Source organism: Chiloscyllium plagiosum, unplaced genomic scaffold, assembly GCF_037043375.1.
Source record: "Chiloscyllium plagiosum isolate Xiang-an unplaced genomic scaffold, Cpla_swu_hap1 HiC_scaffold_18, whole genome shotgun sequence".
Lineage (NCBI taxonomy): Eukaryota > Metazoa > Chordata > Chondrichthyes > Orectolobiformes > Hemiscylliidae > Chiloscyllium > Chiloscyllium plagiosum.
The window spans coordinates 58,228,295-58,250,614 of record NW_028270156.1 but is presented as its reverse complement, the minus strand read 5'-3'; the positions used below and the strand labels follow the sequence as shown (position 1 = coordinate 58,250,614).

Below are 22,320 nucleotides of genomic sequence, written 5' to 3'. Positions count from 1 at the left end.
ATGAGAGTAGTCCATTTTACATTTTAAAACACCTTGCGCAGCATGACCATAACTCGCTCTCAGAATTTACACTGGCAATAAGGAGAGCTCGACCTATCTGGATTTGCTTCTGAAGCAATGTTCTTCCTCACTGACTCACAAATCTTGCGTTGCATTATAAACACACTCCAGAGTTACTAATAAGACCTTAATAACTCACATTATGGCTCCATAACTGCCACATGTATTTATAATATTTGGTTAAGTTAGCAAAATAAGAATGATCACCATGGACTGAAGTCAAGGAGGTGTGTCAAGACCATGGGACCTGGATTTCAAACACTACTGCCACAGTGACCGAGTCTAAAACATTTCAATGAGAATGTAATGCCTGACCTCAGCTTCTGACATATAACGTTCTCTTTTGACGTGATCTATTAGAAGATTCCTGTTGTGTAGGGGCTCCAGACTAAATAGATAAATAAAACTAAAATGATAATGTGCATTAAGTATTTTCAAAAACAAGTTAATGCACATTTAAAGCTGGGGGGGGGGGGGGGGGGGGGGGGGTTGGGGTATGGTGGTGGTGGCGGGTAGGGGCATTGGTACTGGGGCTGTAGTTACTGTTGGAAATCTGTGAGGCTAACAAATAGAAAAAACTCACCAGGTATTCAGGAGCTGCTTTGTTCAGGAAGATTGTTTGGGGAGGTGAACCCTAGTCAATGATCCCACTGCTTGAACCACAAATGACTGCCCATTCTCTTCCTGGAGATGGAAAATGCTCTCACAGTATCTTATTTCCTGGGATCAGAGTGGAAAAAAAAGCTCCTAACACTTCAGCAAAGTCTTGTCTTTCAGAATTTATCCAAAGACCAAATAAGATTCAGCCTCTATCCAAATATAATTTGAAAATTCCAGCTCCCTCCCAGACACAGAAGAGCCAAGAAATCGAGTGTGTAAACCCAGTAGAAATGTCTGAGGGAAACAGCACATCTCAGGGAACATTTTCCATGCAACTAACACACAGCAGCTACCAACAAAATACAGGAAGCATTGCTGGTCCCAGTGACATCAGGGACCACAGATCACTCAAATTGACCAGTGACAACAAATTAAGATAAATTGCTTCCAATTGAATTACATTTCACTAAAATGAGAGAAGATATTTTTTATTGTTTCAACACTAGAATATAGGAGATGGAAGAAATAAGCCTATAAAGAAAGCTCTCAGCATCCCAATACAACCCATTGCACTGATCCTGCAATAGCCCTCCCAGCTGCCGTGTTGACCCCGCAACAGCCCCGCAACCTGCCACATTGACCCCACAATAGCCCCGCGACTTGCCACACTGGCCCTGCAATGGCCCCGCGACCTGCCACCCTTGCCCCACAATAGCCCCATGGCCTGCCGCACTGGCCCCACAATAACTTCATGATCAGCCACACTGGCCCCATGACAGGCCCATGATCTGCCACACTGGCCCCACAACAGCCTCTGATCATGCTGAACCTACAATAACCCTATGATCTATCATGCTGACCCATCAATAGTCCCATGATCTAACACGTTGACTGTGCAATAGGCTTGTTATCTATTCATGCTAACCCCATAATCTATTATGATGACCCCACAATAACCTCATGATCCATCATGCTGACCCTATAATAGCCCTGTGATCCTGTATTAATCCCTGATCTGACAGGTGGACCCTGCAAAGACTGTGACCCTGTTTTAATCCTGGGACCCTGCAATAACCATGATTCCGCAATAATCTTGCGACACATTGCATTAACCCCACAATAACCCTTGACCCATGCTAGGCAGAAGTGGGTACAGCATCCAGGATGGTAAAAACAATGACTGCAGATGCTGGAAACCAGATTCTGGATTAGTGGTGCTGGAAGAGCACAGCAGTTCAGGCAGCATCCAAGGAGCTTCGAAATCGACGTTTCTGGCAAAAGCCCTTCATCAGGAATGTCTGACCTATTGTGCTTTTCCGACACCACTCTAATCCTGACCTTGACCCATGCTGCTGACCCCATAATAATTCTGCAACTTTGTAATAAACCCATGACCTGTCACACTGATCCTCCAATGATCTTAATTCTGCAAGAATCCTGTAATCCATTATATTGACCCCACAAACCCTCTGTGGCCTGTCATAGCCCAATGACCCAGATACTGACCACATAAAAATCCTGTGAGCCTGGTTTGCTCTCCCCAGCAATATAAATCTCTAATCCCTGGCTTCATCAGTAAGTCATTCAATAGAGGCGGATAACCTTCTCCAGGCTGGGGGGAAATGCAAAAAGTGATGGAAAGGTTGGCCAATTACCCATGAATTACATGTGCACTAAATAAGAGAGAAGGGTGTTGTTTCACTGGATGGGTCCAATACTAGCTGCAGAAATTTTACCATATTTCTGGTAATATGATAAACTACACTGTCATTTACAGAGCCAGACTTCAAAAACCAACGTACAGTTTGGCCTTGAATGCGATGTGCATTTGGGGCCCTCTTATAATGTGCTACACTCCTGACTCAGGGTCTGCCTACAACTTTCCACATTTATGGTTCATAAAAACAAGGAAGTTGCAAGCATATCTACTGTGCCCCCAAACAAACCACTCACTCAACGTGGTCACTATAAGTCTAAAACTAAATTTGATGGGATTGGAATGTGGTCTCCTTTTAATGAAGAGCAACAGTTTACAAATGCAAAGAGCTTATATTAGACCTCGATATTAAAAATAAACCTGCTCAGTACCCCAGTGCAGGGACTGTAGCCAATTCTGGGCATTACTTTAGGAAGGATGGTAAGACCCTGCAGACTGCGCATAAGGTTCACAAGAATGAATCCAAAGATGTGAGACTTCAGTTATGAAGGAAAACTGGAAACTTTGGCATACTCTCCTCATAACCGAGAAGAAGAAAGTGAAATTTGGTGCGTATTCACAATTGAGACATATCGATCGAGTTAATAAGGGGCAAAGGGTCACCAACTGAAAGTAATTGGCAAAAGAACAAGATTGAGAAAAGGTAACGTTCTTTTGAAATGTAGAAAGATTTGCAGTGTGTAGCTAAAAAGGCCATTTAAAATACTTTCAATAATAACTTTCAAAAAGTAATATTTATAGAGGCATAGAGATGTATGGCACAAGTGGTCCAACTTGTCCACGCCAACCTGATATCCTGCATAATCTAGTCCCATCTGCCAACATTTCCCACTAAACCTTTTCTATTCATATATCCATTATACTACCATTTAAATGGTGTAATTGTACCAGCCTCCACCACATCTTTTGGCAGCTTGTTCCATGCATGGAAAAAGTTATGTACCCTTTAAATCTTCCCCCTCTCACCCTAAACCTATGCCATCTAGTTTTGGACTCCCCAACCCTGGGGAAAAGACCTTGACTATGTGAAAAAGAAAGACTTTCAGAATTCTGGGGAAAGAGCAAGGGAATGCAGTGAACGAGTGGAATATCTTTCAATGATTTGGTACAACACCAAAGACCTAAAGGAGTGCTCTACCACTGCCAGATTGCTCAACCCCATTTAGCAGTATAGTGTTTACAATACATTATTAACAACTTGGAGGAAGAAAGCAAATGCACTATCACCAGATTTGCAGACGGCACTAAAACAGGTAGAAAGACAAGTCACGAGATGAATACAAACAGTTTGCAGAGATACTGATGGGTTAAGTAAGTGGGCAAAAATCTGCCAAAAATGGTGTGTAATGTGGGAAAACGTGAAGCTTAGTTTGGAAGGGAGAGCAAAAGAATAGTGTTTTAGTTAAATGGAGAAAAACTGCAGGAAGCAGCAAGGGACTTTAAGGTACTGTGCATGAACCACAGAAAGCTAGCACAAAATGCAGCACATAATCAGAAAGACTAATGAAATGTTGGCCCTTATTTCAAGAGGGTTGGAGTAAAAGAGTAGGGGTGCCTTACGCCAAGTGACAAGGTCTTGTTGAGACCACATCTAGAGTACTGTGAGCAGTTTTGCTTCACTCATTTAAGGCAAGATATTATTTCAGTGCAGATAGTTCAAAGAACTTTTTGTGGGATAATGCCCGGAATAGGGGAATGTCTGAGAAGCAAAGGCTAAACAGGTTGGAACTCAACTCATTGGAGTTTAGAAAAACAAGAAGTGACACGTAAGATTCTTAAGGGGCTCAGCAGAATAAATGCTGAGAGGATGTTTTCCCTTTTGGGACAGTCTAGCACCAAAGGGCAAAGTTTCAGAATAAAGAGAGTGATAATTTAAGATAGTTGAAGAGAAATTTTCTCTCTCAGAAGAATGGGTGTCTTTGGAACTTCTTGCCACAGAGAACTATGGAGGAAGAAGCATTAGGTAAATTTAAGACAAAGATAGATAGAGTCTGGATCAGTAGGGGGAAGAGCTGGGAAAAGGGCAGGAAAGTAGATGCAAGGAATTTCGGATCAGCCATGATCTTAATGAATGGCGAAGCAGACTCAAGGGGCTGAATGGCCTAATTCTCTTCCTATTCCCTAAGGCTTTAATCAAACACGAAACCAAATTCCCTATCATTAGATCGCAATTCAAAAATCAGCCAACAGAAGCAAAGATCTCAGCACAGTGAAAATAACTCAAAGTCGTTGTAGAGTTATCATTGAGTTGAATTCATCTTCCAGTCAGTCAAGCTTCACGTGCTCATAGGAAGTAAAGCCACAAAAACAAAAAGCAACTACATGGCTCACCTCTGCTCTCGGAGCTGGAGGTTGTGTGGGCAGGGGTTCAGGTAGTGAAATTAGGGACACCTCGGTCTAGGTATGGAGGCCACAAATAATGTCATCTGATCGCTGACATCAGGATTACAAAATGCAAGATCACCAAGCAGCTACAAGTCTGTTAGTGGTACAGGAGAGACGAAAAGTAATCGGGGGTAGATTAAATGTTTCACTGAAATCAAACTATAATTTAAACAGAACAAGCAATTAGTTTAAAAAAACTAATCCCTATCTAACCTCCTATTCCTGAAGAAGGGTTACACTCGAAACGCCAACTTCTCCATCTCCTGATGCTGCCCAGCCTGCTGTGCTCTTCCAGCCTCCTGCTTGTGTGTCTTAACTGCAGCATGCATGAGTTTGTGGAGTGTTTCAGGGCATCATGTCTACAGTAGGTGCCTGCATCTCCAGGAATGTTAGTTTGGGTTCAGAGCTGAAATTGGAGGTTACAATATCATAAGGACAGAAGGGAGGGGACTAAATCTTTCCCAAATACTTTGATCCAGGAGGCAATATAGCCTCAGAATAGATAGCATCACAATTCTGATTACTGTGTGAATTACATCCATGAATTAATATTATAGAAGCTCCTCTGGCAAAGTGAGTCAAAGCTCTGGGTTCAAGTCCCATGTCAGACTTCATTGGCCATGAAGGCATACAAGTAACATAAACAAACAGATCAATTGCCAGCTTGTACATCTTTCAAATATTAGCAATTTTTGAAAAAATTTGTAGCTCAGGTTGATGATAAGTATGTAAGTTAGCTCTCTGAGCTTGCAGGTTAGTTTTCAGATGTTTCATCACCATACTAGGTAACACATCAAGGAGCATCTCCAGTGAAGCGCTGGTGCTATGTCCTGCCTCTCTATTTACTGGTCTTCGTTTCTTAGGTTGGGTGATGTCATTTCTAGTTATTTTCTTCAAGGGAAGGTAGAAAGAGTCTAGATCGATGTGTTTATTGATGGAGTTCTGATTAGAATACAATGCCTTTAAGAATTCTTGTGCGTGTCTTAGTTCACCTGTCCTAGGACGTGTGTGTTGTCCCAGACAAAGCGGTGACTTTCTTTGTCTGAAACTAGTGACAGTGGGTCATGTCTTTTGGTGGCAAGTTTCCTGCTAGTTTGTCCAATGTAGTGGGTGTTTTTTTTTTAAACAGTTTTTTGCATGAAATCTTGTAAATGACATCAATGTTGCTGGTAGTATCTAATGGATCCTTTAGGTTCATTAGTTGCTGTTTAAGTGTGTTGGTAGGTTTGTGGGCTACCATGATGCCAAGGGGTCCGGGTAGTCTGGAAGTCACTTCTGATAGGTCTTTGATGTAAGGTAATGTGGCTATAGTTTTTGGTTACATTGTGTCTGCTTGTTTGGGTTTGTTTCTGAGGAATCAGCAGATTGGGTTTATTGGTTACCAGTTTTTCTTGAAAACGTTGTATAGATATTTTTGTTCCACTTTTTGTAGTTTTCAGGTGCTGCAGTGTGATGTGGTACATAGAAATAATGTCTTGATGCATTGGGATGATTGCTCCTGACATACCACCAGCGCTTCACCGGAGACTTTCACTGATGATGTTACCTAGTATGGTGATGAAACATCTGAAAACAAACCTTCAAGCTCAGCGAGCTAACTTACAGACTTATCTTTCAAATATGCCTGATGATAGGAAGAAAGAACTGAAGAGTTTCCTAATCAGCCATCCTGCTGAGCTAATGCACTTTAGCACTTTGCCCAGAGGCATGGACTAATCTAATGGATGTCCATGACCTCAACCCTCACAAATGAGGACGGGAAAGAAAGAAAGTAATAATGAGTAGCGAATTAAAAACCCCAATTGCAAAAAAGATCCAATCCTAGCTAATCACAGAAATTAACCAAGATACAATCCGCTTAGAGAATGGTGTTCATAATGGTGGCAATAAGAGGAGTGCACATGTCTGATACAGGCAAATTTGAGATAATTGATAATAGGGAATAACAAAATGGCAGGCACATTAAACAAATCCTTTGTATTTATTTTTACAGTAACATAATCTAGAATTAATGGGGAACCAATGAGAAACACGGAACTTGTTAGTAAAGAATTGGCAGTGGAGACATTATTGTGACTAAAAACCAACAAATCCCTGGACCAGATGACATGCATTTAAGTTTTTGAAAAAGCTAAGTAAAATGAAAGTAGTAAAATATTTGTGAAGTGCTGGTTGAATATTAACATTTCAAAATCAGTGACCTAGGTGTTTGTGTACACAAATCACAAATGTTACCATGAAAGAATAGCAAGCAATGAGTAAAGTAAATGGTACAGTCACCGTTATGACAAAAGAAATGAAGAGATAAGAATATCAGAGTCTAATGATATACGCCATTAGTAAGACCACACCTGTAGTATTGACTATAGTTTTGGTTTCACTATCCAAAGAAGGATATATTGCCAAGGCAGCAAGGCAAGTTCATTGGGCTGATTCCAGATATGGGAAGATTGTTCCAAAGGAGAGATTGAGCAGACTAGGCCCTCAATCCCTAAAGTTTTCAAAAGAACTAAATATATTAAACTCTGAAGGCATTTGATAGGATGAAGAAAATCTGAAATAGGGTGTCACAGTCTCAGAATAAGAGGTCAGCCTGTGATAAGGATAAATTTCCTCACTCAGAGGATTGTAAATCTATGGAATTCTCTCCTACAGAATGCAGATGATGTTCAGTTTGAGTATAAACAAGGCAGAGAAATTTTATTAGATACAATGGAATTAAGTGACATGAAAAGTTGGAGGTGGGGTAGCAAATCAGCCACGATTGAATCTCTCTGTTATCCCATTTAAAACGGGTCAAAAGACTGAGTCTGATTCCTATTTCTTGTGTTATGACATTAGTAACTATTATTTTAAAGTATTTAATTGGTTGCAGAAGGTTTTTGGACATCCTGAAGTCATTGTAGACTTGATATTAATGTGACGTATCTGTTTATTATATTGTGCAATAGTAGAAAAGACTAACATTTGGGATTTGTAATCTTTTTACGAGCATTCTCTTAAAGAGTAAAGACAGAGTTCAAATTCAGGAGGTTTCTCAAGACACAGTCAACAGTTTAATTACAAAGTTCCATGATCAACTACTGATCTGATCTATTATCCATTGCCTTATATTGGAGAACCAGGGAATAGAAAATTGACCAATGAAAGACTAAGTGAGAGGCATTACATTTGAATAAACAGAAATGGCAAGGATATGGGTTATTTCACATAGACAGAACATGGTATCCTTCACATCAGCAGCTGCTGTTCTCACACCTCTTTATTCCCTCTATTCTTCAACATTGCAAACCATCCTCTCCCAATCCCTTCTGTAAACATTGTCCTCTTATTCCAGAGGTATTTTCCCCCTTAATGGCTTAGAAACCTACTTCTTTGACGCTACTTCGCCTCACCAGCTCCTATCAATTTAAAACATCAATATCAATCAATTCTAATCATCTGTCTTCCAACAGAAACACTCCTATTTTCCTTCCTATTTGTTAAAATAAATTTGCAGAGTACAACAAACACAAGACAGGACTCTGACACAAGGAGTGGGTTCAGACAGAGAAGTCTAATCGTTTAACGAATAAGTTGGATAAACGTTCAAGGAAAATGAGGATATAAGAGTGTGTGCTGCGGGCGATTAGCTTGTGGATAGCAAGGCGCTGGCACGTCCTCAACGGACTGACTGGTCTCAGATGCTGTCAGCTTCCATGGTGACAAATTGCTGATCTCTACCAAGTCCGAGCGCGGACAAATCTGAGGAGCAAGGGGTCTCACTGCCCTGTTGTAACCTTGTCACCCGCTGACTGATTTTTTTGCCTTATTAAGCTGTCTCTGGTCTGATCCGTGCTGGAGTCCCAGTGTGACTGGGGGAGGGGGCGGAAGGTTGGAGAGCAGGGGGAGGCGGCAGGAGCACTTGCCCGTGTTCTCCCCGGGGTGGTCCGGATCGTTTTGGGAGGGCTGCAGAGACACGGCGGAGAGAAACCAGACCGCGCCCCGTCCCGAGAGTAGAGCCCGCAGGGAAGGGGGCACGATGTCGACCCCGCAGTCGGACTCAGTCCCCCCCCCCCCGCCAAAGCGGTGGTCCGTGAGGAGGACCGAGAGCTAGGAGCTGAGATGTCACTCTCTGCTGCAGCAATCGAGAGAGAGAGGGGAAAAACCCAGACACAGACGAAAAAGTTGTCGCCGGCTCGTTTCCTCTTGCAGATCATCTCAATAACATTTATTCATAACCATTTATTTGTTGTACTGGTCTTTCTCCCTATTTATTAGAAACCTGTAACAATGTCAGAGAGGTTGTGAGTGAGTTTCTCCTGCAGGTTTAGAAGCAGCTCTAACCCAGTCCAGCTGCAGTTCCCACACTGACTGAGGGTTGTCTAGTTCGGGGCAGTGGGTTTAGCCTGTCTCGGTCTCGGTCTCTGTCTCTCTCCCCTGGGAAGTTGAAGCTGGTGAGCGTGTGTTTGTGTACCTGGTGCAGGGCGGTCAGTCCGTCCACATTGGTGTAGTTGATGTCAGCTCCTTGCAGCAGCAGCTTCTCCACCTCTTCCCGGTCCCCGCTCGAACAGGCGGCCAGGAACACTGCGCCCTCGGCGAACTTGACCCGCAGCTGCTTGGTGCGGGGCCGCTCCGACTCGCGGTCGGTATCCGAGCCCAGCCAGCGCTTCAGCTGCTCCTTCCTCTTGTGCCTGGCGTTGTCACTGCGGGCCTGGTCCCTCTCCCGATCCTCAGCCGCCATCTTCCACTCAACTCAACCGGGAGTGCCCCGAAATCCCAGCTCCAGTCTCCGCCACACAGCCCTGCGCCATCTACACACCCTCTGTATACATTACAGCCCGAGGAGCAGCCAACCTACAGCATCCGCACTCAGCCACACCATATACATCTCAGCGCGCTCTCTCTCTCTCTCTCTCACACACACACACACACACACACAAACCTGCGCCATCTAGTCACATCCCTTATACACTGCAGCCTGGCTTCCACCCCTGACCCAGTGCTCTCCTAGACCCTACACCACAGAGATCATCAGATCCACATATCCAACCCAATATCATACTCAAATCCCTTCCCCACACTGATATTATCAGATCCACATACCCGACCCAATATCACACTCAGATGCCTTCCCCACATAGATGACCAGATCCATAAAGCCAACATCACATTCAGATCTCTTTGCCACAGAAGTTAACAGATCTATATACCAAAAGCCATCTAAAATAAAACAGAGAGCTGCCAATGCTGAGATTTGAAACAAACAAAAATAAATTGCTGGAGAAACTCAGTAGGTCTGGTAACAATCTGTCGAGAGAAAGCAGAGCTGATATTCCAACTCCAGTGACTGGAATGGAATTTCTCCAGCAATTTCTGTTTTCCTATCACATGCAGATCCATCCAATTGTTCAGTTTCAATTATTGTCACAAACCTGACATTCAAACATTTATTCAGTGTGAATTATAGGCGATACAGATCAACAAGGCCCAACACATCAACACAATTATACCACACAGAAAAAGGCCCTTCAGCCCATCGTGTTTGCACTCGTCCACACCATCCACCGAAATGTTCTAATTCCATTTTCTAGTACTTACCTCATACCATTGTATGCTTTGGCAATGCAATTACACATTTAGAAGTTTCTGCCTCTGCCACTCTCTATATGTCCTTCTGACATGACTATCCTTGGATTCCTCCTTTGCCACAACAAACCAAATGGCAAATTAGGGGGATGATTCCTCATCTTCTGTCTGGGCAGTCTCCAGCCTGGAGGACTCAACATTGAGTTCTCCTATTTCAAATAAATCTCTCTTCCCTTCCCCAGACTCCCTTCCCAGACCCTCCCCCTCCCTTATTGAATTCATTCCTCCTTGACCACCCAGGTATAGCCTCTGCCTGTCTTCACCTATCCTGACTTCATCACCCTGTACCCCCACCCCCTTTATCTGCAGCTACCCCCACACTCACCCCCAGTCCTTATGAAAGGTTACAGCTGAAACATCAGCTTCTCCACCTCCTGATGCTGCTTGGCTTGCTGTGTTCTTCCAGCCTCCTGCCTGTCTACTCTGCAACTCTTACAGGTAGGTTCCAAACACTTGTATATAGATACATTTTATATCACTCATTCAGAAATATTAATACACACTTTGGAGTGAGTGGGATTTACAAACAAATGAACAAGAAACCACAGGCCACTCTGCCCCTTAAGCCTCCTCTACCACTCAATAAGATCATAGCTAACTTGAACCTCGGCCACTAGTTCAGCAGTAGGGACAGTATCATTGCACCACAAGTGCCCTTTCAACATTTATATATCTATTCTTATTCATGTGGTGTGGATATTGATGGCAAGACCTGCATTTATACCCCATCGCAAATTGCCCTTGAGAAGGTGGTAATGAGCTGCCTTCTTCATTACCGTACCCAGAGTGTTGTTGGGGAAAGGGTACAGGATTCTGGCCCAGTGGTGGCAAGGAGATACAATAAAGTTTGAAGTCAGGTCAATGTGTGACTCAGAAGGGAACTTGTAGGTGATGATCCTCCTATGCATCTGCTATCCTAGTCTGTTGAAGTGGTAGATGTCCAGATTTGGAAGACACTGTCAAAACAGCCTTGGTGAGTTGCTACAGTCCACCTTGTATATGTTACACATTGCTGCCAATTGCATTGGTGGCGGTGGTAATAAATGTTTAAGATGATGATGTGGTGCAAATCAAATAGACAGTTTTGCATGACATGATGTCAATGTCCATGAGCATTGTTGGAGCAGTACTCATTCAGGCAAGGGGAGACAATCTTAGGACAGTGAAGAAGGCGTTTGGTATGCTTTCCTTTATTGGTCAGAGTATTGAGTACAGGAGTCGGGAGGTCATGCTGCGGCTATACAGGACATTGGTTAGGCCACTGTTGGAATAGTACCTGCAATTCTGGTCTCCTTCCTATCGGAAAGATGTTGTGAAACTTGAAAGGGTTCAGAAAAGATTTACAAGGATGTTGCCAGGGTTGGAGGATCTGAGCTACAGGGAGAGGCTGAACAGGCTGTTTACCCTGGATCGTCGGAGGCTGAGGGGTTATCTTATAGAGGTTTACAAAATTATGAGGGGCATGGATAGGATAAATAGGCAAAGTCTTTTCCCTGGAGTTGGGGAGTCCAGAACTAGAGGGCATAGGTTTAGGGTGAAAGGAGAAAGATATGAGAGAGACCTAAGGGGCAACTTTTTCACGCAGAGGGTGGTACGTGTATGGAATGAGCTGCCAGAAGATGTGGTGGAGGCTGTACAATTGCAACATTTAAGAGGTATTTGGATGGGTATATGAATAGGAAGGTTTTGGAGGGATATGGGTCGGGTGCTGGCAGGTGGGAATAGATTGGGTTGGGATATCTGGTCTGCATGGGCGGATTGGACTGAAGGGTCTGTTTCCATGCTGCACATCTCTATGACTCTATGACTCCAGAAGTGTCTTGTAGATGTTGACCAGCCTTTGAGATGTCAAGTGGTGACTTACCCACCATAGAACTTACAGCTCAACCTGCTCTTTTAGTTACAATACATCTTTATATGTCTGATCCAGTTCTCAATCCAACTCCCAGGAAGTTGATGCTGGGGGTTTCACCTGTGGTGATTCCATTGCAAAATGACGGGAGATAGTTCTCTGATTAGATGTTGCCATTACCTATCACTTGTGTGGCATAAGTATGCAAACACAGATTGCATCAGTATCTTGGAAGCTGTAAGTGGTACTGAGCATTATGGAATCATCCCCACTTCTGACCTTAAAATGGAAAGAAAGGTCATTGATAAAGTAACTGAAGATGGTTGGTTACTACCTTAAGATCATAAAACATAGGAACAGAAGTAGACATTTCAGCCCAGCAATTCTCTCTGCCACTTGATGAGATCATGGATGATGTGAAAATCCTCAGCACTATTTTCCTGCCGTTCCCCATAATTCTTGATTTCCTTACTGATTAAAATCTGTCCATCTCAGTCCTGAACATACTTAATGACCCAGCATCAATAGTTCTAAATGGTAAAGAATTCCCCAGATTCATCAACCAGTGAGAGAAAAATTCCTCTTAAATGTACAACTCCATATCCTGAGATTATGCGGTCTCGTCCTAGATGTTCTCACAAGGGGAAACAATCTTTCCATATCTACCCCGCCAAGTCTTCTAAAAATCTTACACACATTCCTGATGAAGGGCTTATGCCTGAAACGTGGACTCTCCTGCTCCTTGGATACTGCCTGACTGGCTGTGCTTTCCAGTGCCACACTTTTCGACTTTGATCTCCAGCATTTGCAGTCCTCACTTTCTCCAACATGTTTCAAAAAGGTCACCTCTCATTCATCTGTATTCCAAAGAGGACAAACCCAATATACTCAACCACTCATTATCGACAGTGTCTTCAAACCTGGTGTCAGTCACTTGAATCTTCTCTGGACTGCTTACAACTTCCGTTTATATTTCTTTAGGTAAGTACCTGTTTACAGTATTCCAGCTGTCATTTGACTGGTGCCTTGTGTTGTTTTAAGAAAATCCCTCTACTTAACAAACAAAAATGGAAATCGCTGGAGAAACTCAGCAAGTCTGACAGCATCGGTGAAGAGAAAACAGTGTTAAGGTTTTTAGTCCAGTGTCCCTTCCTTCCGAAGGGAAGGCAGTAATCTGAAGAAGGGTCACTGGATTTGAAATATGAATAGTTTTCTCTCCATAGATGCTGCCAAATATGGTGAATTTCTCCAGAACTTGCAGTTTTGTTTGTGTCAGATCTCCAGCATCTGCAGTTTCTTTGCTTCATTCTCTCTACTTTTATAGCTGAAAATGTGTTGCTGGAAAAGCGCAGCAGGTCAGGCAGCATCCAGGGAACAGGAGAATCGACGTTTCGGGCATAAGCCCTTCTTCAGGAATGAGGAAAGTTTGTCCAGCAGGCTAAGATAAAAGGTAGGGAGGAGGGACTTGGGGGAGGGGCGTCGGAAATGTGATAGGTGGAAAGAGGTCAAGGTGAGGGTGATAGGTCAGACTGGGGTGGGGGCGAAGAGGTCAGGAAGAAGATTGCAGGTTAGGAAGGCGGTGCTGAATTCGATGGATTTGACTGAGACAAGGTGGGGGGAGGGGAAATGAGGAAACTGGTGAAATCAGAGTTCATCCCTTGTGGTTGGAGGGTTCCTAGGAGGAAGATGAGGCGCTCTTCCTCCAACCGTCGTTTTGTTGTGGTCGGGCGATGGAGGAGTCCAAAGACTTGCATATCCTTGGTGGAGTGGGAGGGGGAGTTGAAATGTTGAGCCACAGGGTGGTTGGGTTGGTTGGTCCGGGTGTCCCAGAGGTGTTCTCTGAAACGCTCCGCAAGTAGCCGGCCTGTCTCCCCAATATAGAGGAGGCCACATCGGGTGCAGAGGATGCAATAGATGATGTGTGTGGAGGTGCAGGTGAATCTGTGGCGGATATGGAAGTTTCCTTTGAAGCCCTGGAGGGAGGTGAGGGGGGAGGTGTGGGCGCAAGTCTTGCATCTCCTGCGGTTGCAGGGGAAGGTGCCGGGAGTGGAGGTTAGGTTGGTGGGGGGTGTGGATCTGACGAGGGAGTCACGGAGGGAGTGGTCTTTACGGAATGCGGATAGGGGAGGGGAGGGAAATATATCCTTGGTGGTGGGGTCCGTTTGGAGGTGGCAGAAATGACGGCGGATGATGCGCTGTACATGGAGATCACCCACACCTCCCCCCTCACCTCCCTCCAAGGCCCCAAAGGAAACTTCATATCCACCACAGATTCACCTGCACCTCCACACACATCATCTATTGCATCCTCTGCACCTGATGTGGCCTCCTCTATATTGGGGAGACAGGCCGGCGACTTGCGGAGCGTTTCAGAGAACACCTCTGGGACACCCGGACCAACCAACCCAACCACCCTGTGGCTTAACATTTCAACTCCCCCTCCCACTCCACCAAGGATATGCAAGTCTTTGGACTCCTCCATCGCCAGACCACAACAACACGACGGTTGGAGGAAGAGCGCCTCATCTTCCGCCTAGGAACCCTCCAACCACAAGGGATGAACTCTGATTTCACCAGTTTCCTCATTTCCCCTCCCCCCACCTTGTCTCAGTCAAATCCATCGAATTCAGCACCGCCTTCCTAACCTGCAATCTTCTTCCTGACCTCTCCGCCCCCACCCCAGTCTGACCTATCACCCTCACCTTGACCTCTTTCCACCTATCACATTTCCGACGCCCCTCCCCCAAGTCCCTCCTCCCTACCTTTTATCTTAGCCTGCTGGACAAACTTTCCTCATTCCTGAAGAAGGGCTTATGCCCGAAACGTCGATTCTCCTGTTCCCTGGATGCTGCCTGACCTGCTGCCCTTTTCCAGCAACACATTTTCAGCTCTGATCTCCAGCATCTGAAGACACCACTTTCTCCTCAAAGATCTCTACTTTTATACTCCATTCCCTTTGCAATAGAGTCCAAAATGTCTTGCCCTCCTTGTTACCTGCTGAATATGGATACCAGCTTTTTGTGATCCATGGATGAGCACTCCAAATTCCACTGTTCCGTGGCCTTCTGCAGTCTTTCTTCATGTGAATGATACTCAACTCCTCTAGTCTCCCTGCACAAGTGTCTAATCTGGCATTGCCCAATACTATATTCCATCTGCCACGTGTTTTGATGAACTCCTGCAGAGATGGCTTGGAGCACAAGTGGCTTATCTCCAACAACCATAATCATCTTCCTTTGTGCTAGGGTATGGTTTCAACCAACAGATCATTTTCCCAATTCCAACTGACTTTAATCTTGCCATGGTTCATCAATTACATTCAATGCACTCAATCTCTCAAAACATCTACACACATTTATTATAAAGTACATAATAAATTCAACCCCATAATCTGCACCATCCATGCACATCGAATATAAATGATTGCACATATACCTAACCTCAAATGATTAAGGATCACTCCAAACACATTCAATTTAAAATCACCCAATGCACCCTGCACCAATTAAAAATAATAAAGCATAAACAATATACACATCCTCACAAGGCCCAAAACAGTCCATATTCAAAGTAACATGTTATAGAGCTAATTTGTGCCACAATCAAAGGACTAGAACCTTATGCTCGAAACATCGACCCTCCTGCTTCTCAGTTGCCTGACCGGCTGTGTTTTTCTAGGACAACACTTAGTGACTCTGATCTCCAGCATCTGCTGTCCTCACTTTCTCTAAATTCTGCCATTTCCAGTCATAAGTGATAACAGACATCTGAACAATGAATAAGAGGAGGAAACTCCATTAACACTCCCAATGTTGATGATAAAGGATCATGACATGAATGCAAAAGAGAAGGTTGAAGACACCTTCAATTAAAAGCAGTAAGTGGATAATCTATTTCAGTTTCCTCCTTTAGTTCCCAGCACTACAGATGCTGAGAGTTCTTTGATAAATTGATTCATTCTATTTGATATGAAGAAATGGCTGAAGACATCATCCATCCAGCAACATCTGAACAATAGTGCTGAAGATGTGCTCCAGAAGCTTATCTCGTGCAGTCAGTTTTTCTATAACGCAATGGTTGCATTCTTGTGCAACCCCGCATTATAGGAATATCATGTTTTAGAAACAGTGCTTAAAGTGTTGGCATTGTAATCACATTACACCCAACAAACATTTTAAGAAGTCTGCTCTGAAAAAACAGTGTCCCTAATTCACCAATCGTGTTACAGCAAATTTGCACTGATGAAACTCAGTTTAGAACAGAATGACCTGTACAGCTTTGGTACCAACATCTGCCTCACAATGTGGAAAAATGCCCTGGTATTTTCTGTCCTCAAAAACCAAAGACAGTTTCACTGTAACCAATTACTGTCCCAACAATCCATTCCATTCTCCAAGTTCCTCTATCTCCATGAAATCTGTCTTAATGAAGCAAAATCCACAGTGTTTCTGAGATACCATCTTCCTCAAGCAATGTTTTTTTCCCCCTCCACTGTGGTTGACAGGGCTTTTGAACATGTTTACCACTTTTCCTGCACTTACACTCTCATACCTTCCTTTCGTTCCACAACACTTGTTCTCATTTTCAGCCTATCTGCCTTTGTATTAATCGGATCATTTTACGCCATTTTTGCCACTTTCATTCTGTTGCCACTATAAAATATATCTTCCCCTCCCCTTTCAGCATTCCTCAATCATAGCCTGGTCCATTCTCAGTCAGCCCAATAACCCATCCCACCTGCCCTTTTCCTCCCCTCTCTTCAGTGTCCATAGCCCCAAACACTCGTTCCGCATGAAGCAATAATGTACATGCATTTCTTTTAATCTAGTCTACTGTATTTGCTTCTCACAGTTTGGTCTGCTTTAGTAGTTGGGAGATCAAACAAAGACAGAGTGATCACTTTGCAAAATATCTGTGAACACTCTATAAACATGATTCTGAGCTTTCAGTGGCCTGTCATTTTAATTCTCTACCATTCCTGTCCTTGGCCTCATGCACTGTTCCAGTGTAGCTCAACATAAGAAGAACAGCAGTTCATTCTTTGATGAGACAGCTTACCCCTCAGGACTTTGGAGGGGTAATGGCATTATGGCAATGTCACTGGAACAATAATCCAGACGAATGTTCTGGGGACATGGGTTCAAATTCCACTATGGCAGATGGTAAGATTTAAATTCAATAAATATTCAGAATTAAAAATTAACCTATTGCCAACCATATTGAAAGCCCATCTGGTTCACGAATTACCTTTATAGAAAGAAATCTGCCATTCTTATCTGTTCTGGCGAGTCCAGACACATAGCAACGTGGTTGATCCTTAACTGCGATCAGGGCAATTAGGGATGGGCAAGAAATGCAGCCCACATCCCATGAATGAATATAATTTTATTTAAATTCTAATATTTTTAAAAACTCAACAATTTCAGACCATAATCTTGGTACCCATTTGGTTTCTCTTGCTTTTTCATGCTTCAGCTCATCTCACATTTTGCTTGCATTCAACAGCAAATCTTCTCTTGGAACATCTTTTCCTAACCCATTGCCATTCCACTCCAAAAGAAATTAAAATATCTAATGAGCAATGAAATGCAGTGCAGAAAAGTCAGAGAGGCAATAAACAGTATCAGTCAAAGCCTTTTGGAATTTTTAATAATAACAGTATTTTAATGTAAATCCAGTCTCTTATTTCATGTACAAAACTAATATCAACTCAAGTAAGACATTCCATAGAAAGACTCTGATGAAAGGAATAATAAGATTTATACAATACTGTACAGAGTAGTTCTCAATTTTACTGAGGTAATAATATTGGAGCTGTACCATCTGAATAAATAAAGTTCTGTTCAATAATCTGTTGATCAGTAGTTCACAGTTTTGGTATCTAGTCTAAAATGCTTCACAAAATCACCAGTGTACGTCCAGTGTACTCCAGTGTACGTCCTCCAGTCCCAGGCCAGCTGTAGTGTCCACACTCATTGAGTGAGGGCTCACCAACCTTTCCACCATCAAACCAGGAAGATTTGTAGTAACTTCAGTTAAACCGTGGGTATAAATGGATCACTGTTATGCACCATCACAAACTTGGGAAAAAGGATGCCTCTCTCTGGCTGTAGAGTGATTTCATTGGACACAATGAAGGTGGCAAACAATTCGACTGATACATGAACAGACCTATAAGACAGGAGGGGGGTAATATTAATTGCTGTAAGCATTCCTGAGTTATGGAGAGTCAATTCATGAACCTGGCATTCATTATCGCCTATTAAAACATGTGTGCATGAAGATACTGAGTGAGATGTCCCATGATATTGAAGACATCTAACTAAATATCTTCCTAGTTGAACAGCAGATCAGGCAGTATCCGAGAAGCAGGAGAGTTGACATTCCTGATGAAGGGCTTATGCCCGAAATGTCAACTCTCCTGTTCCTCAGAAGCTGCCTGACCTGCTGTGCTTTTCCAGTACCACACCTTTTGACTCTGATACCTCCAGCATCTGCAGTACTCACTTTCTCCTAAATATCTTCCTAAACCAATCCTGGTCCAAGGAGAACAATTGCAGTGATTTTTCACGTGGTTAAAATTGTTCATCGCTAACAATCCACAAAAATCACCACTGTAATGGTATTCTTCCTAATTTCTAGTCCCCAGAAACAGATGGCATAATAAAGCTGAGACCTGACCATTCAATTGTAAGGGTTTAGCACAAATAACTTTGCTTTTGTACATTATGCTTTGATTTATAACGTCATGGGTTCCATAATATATATATATATGTTTTTGAAAAACTGGTGTGAGCAACAAACCAGATGTAGTTATTTAGTAACAAGAGAAGAATCTTGGGAATAGTTGAACAATCTGAGTAATGACACCATCAGGCCTAAAATGGAAGGCAGTGGATCACAAACAACAGAGTTAATTTTGAAAGAATCAAGAATCACATCCATTGAAAAAAATTTTGGTAGAACAACACTGGTGGATATAGATGTATTGAAAGCACAAAATGAATTTTAGTCAGAAGGAGTGGGAAATGCCCAGAGGTCCAGGGAAGGTTGAATATTCATGAATTTATGAGTTTTATTTCAGCCCAAACAGTGAAGATCAAAATAAAGATTAAATGATTGAGGTCCTAGCTCAGGTCTGGTGAAAATAGTAAAAGGAATGGAAGAAAAAATTGGAGATGTGTTAGTTATAACCTTCCAAACCTGAGTGTTTCGGGATGATACTAGACAATACAGTGAGGAGGTTTTGTGGCACAATGGGTAGATTCCTACCTCAGAGACAGAAACTCTGAATTAGAGTCCCATCAAAGACTTGAGGAACATGGATTGTGATTTCAAATATGGCCAAACAGCTTGAGTGTTGACCTTAAAATTCAACAAACATATGCCAGTGGCAGATGGTATGAGCAGGAGAGATTTGTGGTCAGCCATTTGGCAAAAAGAAATGTGGAGCCACTAACATCACCATCCAAATGTCCAGACTACAACATGCAGTGAAAGTGCATGTTATCATAGCAATTCAGATGCTAAGTGATCTGTAACACACCACTACCATGAGACAATTTGTACAAGACTATAAATGATGACAATAAATGTACAACATAATTCAAACTTATGACATATAGTACAAGGAATGTAGCTGTGGGGATACAGAAGTGGCTATCAGACAGAAATTAAAAAGTTGAGCATGTTTGTTTCTTTGCATCGGTGGGATTTGGGGTGGGATGTTTTCCAAGTATCCATTTCTGTAATGACTGAAAAGTCCAAAATATTAAGATAGTATAATAGGCTAATTGGCCTAATCTGTACAGTATTTACAGCCAATATAAAACATTTGAACATCCAAGCTTCAGAACAATTTCTGGGACACGATGGACAGCCTTATTGTCCAGCAGTTGCATACTTCTGGTAACATTATTAGCTGCAAGACCTCATCACTGTTAACGCATTGAAGATCATAAAATATATTTTTATAAGTAAAGGATAGCACATATGTTGAACTGGATAAACAACATTCCTTTGATGTTCTGACAGGGGACTGTTTCACTGTTAGCTGTAGCAAATTATTTTAGAAGCTGAAAGAAGCTTATTCAACAAGACATGGTAAGAAATTTCACTTAAGTCCAGAGAGAGATGCAGAAGAATTGATACCACTTCATTCAACAAAACTTGGGGAGAAACAGAACAGTTGACTGAGGAGACAGGAACAAAAGTGATCATGGATAATTTCTTGGAGACATAATTTCAATGTCATACCAGCCATTGTAGAGACCGATGGAATCTGATTAAAGTAAAAGAGAGTTTAAGTTCTGCCCAATAATTTCTGGAGTAAAAAGGGGCATTAAGCCTTTTTAACAATACCATAGACTTAAATGAAGAGAGTACCGTTTTGATGACAAAAAAAGTAACAGTCTTTGGAATTTATGTAACATCGTTCACATCCACAGGACGTTCCAAACATTCATGGGAAAAGGAAGCTTTCTATGCTTTACATTATGATGTGGAGGTGCCAGTGTTGGACTGGGATGGACACCGAAAGCTTGTGGTTTCAAAGAAACCTGTTGGACTATTAGCCAATGTTGTATACTTTACGTTGGCACAGCACCTACAGAGTAGCTGCCAAATGTTCCTTTAAATTTCAGGAGATCCACCTTTAATGTAATGGAAGCTGAAAATAGCACTGGGAGTTGTTGTTGGGTTCCATTACTACCTTCATTAACATAACAACCATTCCACCAATTGTCAATGCCTGTGACTGCAGCCTTTTGTAAAACAACTCCTCCCTTTACCTCATGGCTGACCAATCTTTCAACTGCCTGCCTGATCCCACGATATAATTCATTTTTTAAACCTCTGCACTTCTCTGTCCTCCTTTCTCACCTTCCTTAAAATTCACCACTTTTGCTTGTCCCTCCTAATTTCCTTTTGCACAGCATCCACTTTCTCCCCACAAATCTCTCACACACCTAGGAATATTTACACAGGTTAAACATCTTACATAAATGCAAATATCTGTTGTTATCCGATATCTGAACAAGTTGGACAAATTTGCAGTGTTTTGAATATAACGAAGGCAATACACCATGAAGTTTCAAATTTCTTCCCTTTAATTGGCATGAACCCAATCACAGGCGTTAAATACCTAATGCCAGAAATGCAGGCAGGTTGGGACCTGCTCAGTTTGCTCGTAGCTTGGGAGTGTTTACTTTAACGTGTACTTGAGGAAGGGAGACAGGAGGGGGTAGGAGAAACAGCCAACTATGCCCTCTGCCGCTTTCAAAACTACTATGTTTAACTGAGATATACTTTGATATATTAAGCTGAATCCAGCTGCAGATTTGGGGCAGTGGGTGAAACCAAGATATTATAATGATTTCTAACCTGAGTTACTGGAGGTGCCATGATAATTATATTAATTGCCAGGAGCAGAGCATTTGAAGGAACAACTCCTAGTTAGCATTCATTTTTTGAAGTTTAGTATGCTGAATGTTAAGCCAAGAGTTCAAATCTGTCACTCAATTGCACATCAGTTAACACAATATGTAGAGGAGTTTCTCAATGATAATACTGTATTCAGATTCGCTTAAGTGAAAGCAGGTCAAATACAGCTTTGTATATTAAAACGCTTAAAGCAAATAAAAAAAAACTTTTCCACATTGATTGTGAGTATCATTGAAAATTTTCCATAGAATCCAAAATTTGACATTTTTCCAGGGGCTTATGAGAGGTGTGAACTTTCTCAACTGGTTCAGATATCTGTCAGCAACAACAAATACTTGTATTTATATAGGATCCTGAACATGGAGAAACATAGTTAGATGTGTCTAAGGATTCTAGGAAAATAAATCTAAGGGAGCACATTAGGAGGGATGACCAGAACAAAACATACATTATTACTGCCAGAGAATCAACATTGTGTTTTGAAACTTATATCATGCCAAAATAAATTAACACAGTTCTTTAGTACACTAGTAGTTGGTTACTATAATTTACCGCCAGTACTTACATTTCACCATCAATTAGTACAGATCATCAGACAATACAATGGTATTACTACAACCTTTGAGCTGTCATAACT

The 22,320-nt window shown here is 42.4% G+C and overlaps 2 protein-coding genes across 12 annotated transcripts in view; both read right to left on the bottom strand.

The window, feature by feature from the left end:
• LOC122557924 (protein phosphatase 1 regulatory subunit 12A-like) overlaps positions 1-9,623 on the bottom strand; it is a 151,589-nt gene extending 141,966 nt beyond the window's left edge. For 2 of the 5 annotated variants that reach the window (XM_043706146.2, XM_087996709.1), the window contains exon 1: positions 9,219-9,622. In XM_043706146.2, coding sequence (XP_043562081.2) covers positions 9,219-9,485 — 267 coding nt within the window. In that variant the 5' untranslated portion in view covers positions 9,486-9,622. Of the gene's footprint in view, positions 1-9,218 lie in introns of all 5 variants that reach the window. The other 3 variants (XM_043706148.2, XM_043706150.2, XM_043706149.2) reach the window with 3 other exon arrangements.
• An 8,257-nt stretch (positions 9,624-17,880) lies between these two features.
• The window catches only part of LOC122557922 (kielin/chordin-like protein), a 334,780-nt gene continuing 330,340 nt past the window's right edge, over positions 17,881-22,320 (bottom strand). For all 7 annotated transcript variants that reach the window (XM_043706141.2, XM_087996706.1, XM_043706142.2 and 4 more), the window contains one exon: positions 17,881-18,413. In XM_043706141.2, coding sequence (XP_043562076.2) covers positions 18,316-18,413 — 98 coding nt within the window. In that variant the 3' untranslated portion in view covers positions 17,881-18,315. The remainder of the gene's footprint in view (positions 18,414-22,320) is intronic.